General features: G+C 43.0%; 1 protein-coding gene across 3 annotated transcripts in view; it reads left to right on the top strand.

The window, feature by feature from the left end:
- Positions 1–6,895, top strand: part of mob2a (MOB kinase activator 2a) — a 69,180-nt gene that overhangs the window by 30,260 nt on the left and 32,025 nt on the right. The window contains exon 1 of one of the 3 annotated variants that reach the window (XM_015034095.1): positions 81–400. The exons of 1 other annotated variant lie outside the window; for it this stretch is intronic. In XM_015034095.1, coding sequence (XP_014889581.1) covers positions 186–400 — 215 coding nt within the window. In that variant the 5' untranslated portion in view covers positions 81–185. Of the gene's footprint in view, positions 1–80; positions 401–4,912; positions 5,372–6,895 lie in introns of those variants that run through there. One more of the 3 variants, XM_015034097.1, reaches the window with a different exon arrangement.

Below are 6,895 nucleotides of genomic sequence, written 5' to 3'. Positions count from 1 at the left end.
TTTTTTTTTTTTTTTTTAAAAAAAATTTTTTTTTTTTTTTTTTTTTTTTTTTTTTTTTGGGGGGGGGGGGTTAAAAACGCCGCGTTTTGCGTCGCTTTACGCGCAACAATGCAACACTCAATAACCCAGCCCCGCGGAAACTGAACTGAGGGGAAACCGAAGAAAACAGGAGGAGGAGAGAGTGGATGTCTGAGCAGCGAGAGAAAGAGAGAGGTCTGCAAAGAGCCACCGCGAGTATTGTTCCGCGTCCGTCCACGGAGGGTTTACTGCAAGCGTGGGTTCGTTTCTTTCCGAGCTGCGAGCAGCCAAAGCCGGACACGCCGTCCACTCTGGATTTCTTTATCCGCTTCCTGTCGTCCAGGATGAGGTTTAAGAGGAACGGCTCGTACACGCTAAATAGGTGAGTGTGATGCAATGTGGAGCAGCGGGAACTTGTTGGTGTGGACCTGCGGGGTGAGGAGGGGAGGGGGGCGCGTTGGTCATGTCCGAAGCTCGTCAATCAGTTTTAGGGTCTCTTCCTCCAGGGAGGCATGCGGTGCGGCACGTCTCCGTTAATAACAATCGGATGGAATATGGTTTTTATTCATTTTTTACTTTTCATAGTGCAACTCTTGGAAGTAGATACCTTTATTTATTAGAATAATACTTATGTCTCTTGACATGTTCTGATATTATCTTCAGAAACTTTACTATGAGTGAGTCTTAAAATCTTCCCATGATCCTCTTCTGGCCTGTTGTGATTCAAGCCACGGACTGGATCGGGAGAAACCTGTCTGGCTGGGTTCACTCTTTTGTTTCCCCTCTTCCACTTAGGAAAAGGAGCCCAACGGTTTCTTGTTGTTCTGCTTTTCCACTTCCTGTTTACACCCCCTGGCCAAAAGTTTAAGCATGCACGCTTCCCAAGGATATGGTGGAAAGGTTTACTAAATTAAGTTACCCATTTGTGCTGTAGTGAATGAAATCAGCCAATTTTCCCTTGTTCTGCTTGGACAGATGATGAGAAACAAAACTTTTGCATTAAAAAAAAATTAAACCATTTAAATTAAAAGAAAAGCCAACTTTTTCTGGCAGTATTTATGTCTAATTTATGATATGAAAGGCTAGAAAACTTTAATGCTTAAACTGAAATAATCTTAGATTGGTGTTTTTGTTGTTGTTGTTGTTGTTGGTTTCAAAGTAACCCTCAGTATGAAAGAACCTGTATTTTATGGTTATATGTTTGCTTTTGTTGACAAAATGAACACTAAAGAGTTTGTATGTGTTAAATCTCCTCGGGGAATAATAATAAAAATAAAAAAAGAAACAAACCTGATTTGTTTCTGGCCAGAAGGATTAGATGGCAGGATTCAGGTTAAGTTTGATTAGGTTAAAGGCAGAACCTCAGTTGAAGCTCCAGTTGTGATTTAGTTGAAATGCATTCATCGGGCTTTTATAGGTTGACATGATTTTTTTTTTTTTTTTACACAGACACTTTTTCCTGTTTTTTTTTCCCCCTAAGGGATAAAACACACAAAACAAGAAAATGTTCTGCAGAATATTTAATATAGTTTTCAGACCAACAGAAAATGAAGAAATTATAAGATTTTCCTACATACATGTTGATTTTTTTAAATGCACCTACCTTCAATTTTTATTAAGATTCTTTTAACTTAATTCTTAAGTTAAATCAAACTACATGCTGATGTTGCTTATCAGCAAACATGGTTAAACTCTCACTCTAGGTTTTGATATGTTTAATGAAAAGGAAAATAAATTCAGATATTTCTGTATTTGACCAGAGCTGATCAAGAGAAAATCGACACATTCTAATTGGTTCCCTTTGTTTTTGTCATTATTGTTGCTTTTGGGAAGCCAAGTTGCATCCAAGTTTGACTTTAGGATTTTCAGTTAAGCTGCTTAAGTAAGGTGTAAATGTTGTATTTGTTAAAATATTTTGTACAGCATGCGTTCAGTTCAAATAAGGACATAAAACCATTGCCATGGTGGTTCAGTGCGCTCCTTTATACTTGCAAACATTCCTCTGGTCATCGTAGCTATAGCTAAGCAACTGCATCCTTGTTTCTGCTGATTTAAAACGCATTATTCTGTGAATGTTTGTAGATTTATCTATCAAATTAAGTTGGCTCACCTCTGCTAATCATGTAGTTATAGATTTTATTTTATTTTATTTTATTTTTTTAAGTTGTTGTCCTGTCCCTCAAATGTGCACTGAGCTCCAGCAACTTTGCCTTTGTGTTGTCGCTATTCAGTGTGAGAGGCTGCCAACAGAACCATTGTTGTTGGTACAGAAATGCTGGGAGATGCAGTGAGCCATGATTTAGAAACAGTGCGCGCCTCTGGGTTTTGTTAAACTTGAGATTTAAACTGTAGCACATCTGTGGTTCCAGATGTACAGCAGAGAAAATCCTGCATTCTCTTCCAGTTAACATCCTAACCCAGTTCTTGCTGAAATAATGGAAACAATTTCCATTCGTTCTTCTGCTTTTTAATCCCCGTCACAAATTAGGTCTCTCCCCACATGAACTCTGTATTTTATTTATTTATTTATTTATTCATTTATTTTTGCTCCTTTCTCTTCTTGCTCTCAGTTCAGGTCATACATTTAGAGGAAAGATCCCTTCAATTACGTAAGCCATCGCTCCAAATGTCTTGCTTTTTATTGTTTGTCTGGATTCTACGATAAGACTCGAGTCTGGAGGAAGTCGAGACAAAAACACGGCGACCGAGATCCCACAGATCGCCGGTTACATTGTTGAAAGTGACATTTGATTTATTGGTGGTTTAATTTCGTACACTTTCCTCACGGCCCTCCATTTCCCCGCTCCCTTGTTTCTGGGCACTTTGCTTTCCGCTGCACTTGTCTCTCGCAACGGCCGCATCCTGATTCTCAGGTGCAAAAACACAAAGCGGGAGCTGATGTGTGCCAAGCTCCATTGCTCACTCCTCCACTCAGCGGAAAGTGCCGGAGCGGCGGTGTCGCTCGATCCGCCTTTCTCCCCCTTCCGCTTTCATTTAGCAAATTGTGAGCCATTATGTTGTGCTTCAACGCAGCGCCGTGGGATGCAAGCGAACCCTTACGTCTGCTGCTGAGGGCAGCTTGTTTTCCGAGGCTCCTGGAGACGGGTCTCCTGAGAACAGCAGGAAGCCGAGATGGAGGTGGCTATGGGAAGACACGACGTCATCGGATGCTGCAGCTCTTTGTCATCCTCGGCAAACAAAAGCCGAGAAAGTTGCAGAGAGAGCCTGTTGCCGTCCCACCGAATGATCTACTGCAGCAGAATTAGTCTCAGTAAAAGAAGAAATGGAGGAAGATGAATCTTATTCAGTTTAAAAAGGGAAACTCGTATTGTAGAGATTTGTTATACACAACTGTTTCCAAGTGGTAATTTCTGTAAATTTTGATTATTTTAGCTTACAGCTGATTTAAGAAAACATTCTAAATTCAATTCCTCATTCAATCTTCTTAAAAAAGACTAAAATGTTTATGACCTCCTGATTTGATAGCTGTCCAGCATACAGTTATTGACCTCCTTAAAAAGGAGGCAACATTAGAAGAGTCCTTATAAGAAGCTAGCAGTTCAGAGTCCTGTTTCCGAGTTTACTGATGGAAAGTTGAGTGGAAGATAAAAATGTGGTTCACAAGCAGCAGGGTCTTGACAGGATTGGGAACATCATCTTTCCACTTGGTCTTTTGTGTCAGCTTCATCATTTAGCTGGATATTTCAGAGCACTTCATGCTTCCTTATGGAGATTCTGATTTCATTTTCCAGGAGGACTTGGTCTCTCACTGCTTCTTAAGGTTTTTTTTATGCAACATTCAATCTTTCTGTGAAACTCGATGTTGGATCTTTTTTTTTAGACGTAAGCTACAATAGCCCAAATTAACAGGGGAAAAAAAAAATCAACTTTAAATATGCAGTTTTGTTTCTAATGAAGCTATATAATAAATTTTGCTCTTTGCATGGGAGCTTTGAGATATATTAAGTTTTTCAGGACATTCTAGTTTACAGAGAGGTTCCTCCATCTACCCACTCAACCCAGAGATCGGGGTTTCTCCAACTCTGCGACAAACTGGGAGCCGAGAGTCAGTTCCCTTGCAATGGTTATGTAACAGCTGCCCTTTGAAGGTGACTGCTGCCTGTTTCTGGCTTCTCCTTGTCAGGTTGTGGCGGGTCGGCAGAGAGGGGGAGGTCAGTCCCTTTGACTCGGAGCGTCGGCGCTCGCCAGCGCAGGTTGTCTCAGCCGTTAATCCCTTGTTTGTGTCCGTATGGATCGGCTGGGTCTGCAGTCTTAGATTACATCAGCTTACGGCACTTTGTACACTGCAGTCCTTTTTTTTTTTCTTTTTTTTTTAAAGGGTTTGTAGCGAATAAAGAAGACTGGAGCGAGTGATTGCTTCTCCTTAATGATGCAGGGAGGGTGGAGGGTGATGTCGCAAGGCCCATCGCTCATTGTGTCCTTCACCTTATTTGCCCAAGCCAGATCGGTAGAGAACGTTGTAGCGATTGGCTTACTTTTTTGGGGGGGGCGGAGGGGCTTGTCTCCAGGCTGGCCCCTCCCATATTGCACCTCTGCATGGATTGTGTGAATGAAGAGTCATGGTTATTGTATACGTGCACCAAGGAGGTTACATCCTGTGCTTTCCTGCAGCTGTGCTCCCTTGTCAGTGTTGGTTGACAATTAGCTGCATTTGTTTGAAACCGTAACGTATTACTGAGTGTAGAAAGACTAAAACGTTACACTGATTAACCGTCCCCAGAGGTTCGGACCGGATTTGACTCAGACTTCTACTTTGGGGACTGTGTTTGGTCTAAGTGGAGCTGGGGACGTCCAGCCCTGGTCCTGGACATACACAGATGGTGGAGATAGCAGCCTTGTCTTTCTGTCTCCTCTGCAGTGTGCCCGCTGCTGCCCAAGAGTCAGCGGTTTGTTTATGGGACTCTGTTTGCCAAGCTAATCTTCCCGCCTTTCAAGTGAGAGCCAGTGAGTGAAGGAGAGAGCGAGTGAGCGAGCGAGAGAGAGGAGAGAGGGAGCAGGAGTGTGAAAGTGAGCCAGGCGGTTGCAGTAGTTGGTTGAGAGGGAGAAAGAGCAAGGCGCTGAGAGGCGCGTCTGCTTTTGTGAATGATTTATTTTTGTGCGTGCGCGTTGGCCGTCCTCTCTCCACGTGACGTGCGTTGACGCCAACAGCCGGATGATCCCACGCCGCGCCGTGCCGGAGCTGGTGCACCTGTAGCCCAGTCTGCAGACCCGGGCGCATCGACCAGGAGCCGAAAAACAGCGCAGCTTGTTGGAACGCCACATCCTCTCCTCGCCTCTGCTTCCCCGCTGGCTTGATGGGGGTGCTGGTGTGCTGCGACTGCTTCTTCTATAGGTACTTTTCCCCATCGTTTCTCCGCAATAGAGTTTGCAGCGGTCGTAAACTTCAACTGTCATGTTTTCCTGTGCGTCTCTGGTCCACCCTTCCTTCCTTTCCACCGACTCTTTCACTTTCTCGGTTACTGTGCTGCGGTTTGGAGGAGACGTTCGAGGACAGTGCTGCTGTAGCAGAGATTCTGCTGTCGTCAGAATCTCTGCTGAGTTGTCTTGTACTGAGAGAGGAGGAGGAGGAGAGAGAGGAGGGGGGGTTGTTGCGGACGCGGGGACAGCTGTGGCAATCGGCCAGAGAGATGATGAACTTTTGCTGGTTGCAGGTTTGTTTGGAGGTGCGGGTTGAGACTAATCGGAAGGAAATGGAACGCATCCAGAAGACGGCCAGTTGGTCAAGCTCGTCCAACTTTTCCTCCCATCCCGCTCTGTGCCCCTTTTGGCAAAGCTGCACTGTTTGTTTGGGACACAGTGTTCCCTTACAAGGGGATGGGAATGTGTTTTGCCTCTTCCTCCTGGTTTTCTTGTTTGCATTAAACACAAAACTCTGTCCATACTTGAATATGTTTGCATTCCGTCAACTTATTCCGAGCTACAGAGCTAAGATTTTAGTTTAAAACTTTGTGTTTGTGTTTTTTTTTTTTTTTTTTTTTTTTTTCTGTGCTCGAGCTGAGATGCTGAAAAGACTTTATGCTAAACTTTGTGGTAGCTGGAGCAGAAAGGATCTGTTTCTCCTCTTTTGTGGTTGCGGGCTTGGCGAGGCCGACGGTGCCTTAGCGGCTGTATAAAGTCTAAATATAACTCTCGGGGAGCGTTTTGATGGTGAGCGTAAAATTGTAGTTTTAATGCAGAGCCGCGTTGCACAGCTGGATTACATTATTCCCGTTCGGGACTGATGCTTGCACTTCTATACAGCTTTGAGCCTGAGCAACGGGTACTGTTTAGGTGTGTGACTTGTAAATCAGAGGCTACATGTGAGCTTCGCTGTAAGGGGCATTGAGGCAGTATTGAAGCACGGATGATTCAGGAAGGTTGTTTCATAGTTTTAATCTTTTTTTTTTTTTTCTTTTTTTTTTGCAAAGATGCACTAATCTGAAACTGATTATTCCCATCTTGTTGACCTGCTGATTCCCATTTAGGTTGATTCCAACTTTTTTTCCATCCTCCTGATTCCTTCATAGTGGTAGGAGCTTAAAATTTCACAGGTGAAATTCTAAGATTATTTCCTTTCATCCATGAAAAACAATCACTGTAACAAAGACGTGGAACCCACATTTTCCTCACTCTTCTTTCTTCTTAAATTGTCAAAATTTTGGGAGTTCAGAGCTTCTATGCACTACATGAATAGGAAAAGTTATGTTTTTGTGATTAGATGACCTCCTTTATTATGGATTTTTGATAATTGGGGGGTGGAAATGGCCGATTTAAATTTCTGTTAGGTTGATTGGTTCATTTTTTTTTTTTTTTTTTTTTTTTTTTTTGGGATGTTTGACCCTCTTTGAAAATTTTGGGAATTTTGGGGTTAATCACC

Source organism: Poecilia latipinna, unplaced genomic scaffold (genome assembly GCF_001443285.1).
Source record: "Poecilia latipinna isolate Pla-1442-1.1 unplaced genomic scaffold, P_latipinna-1.0 Scaffold287, whole genome shotgun sequence".
Classification (NCBI taxonomy): domain Eukaryota; kingdom Metazoa; phylum Chordata; class Actinopteri; order Cyprinodontiformes; family Poeciliidae; genus Poecilia; species Poecilia latipinna.
This window is presented reverse-complemented; position numbering and strand designations above follow the sequence as displayed.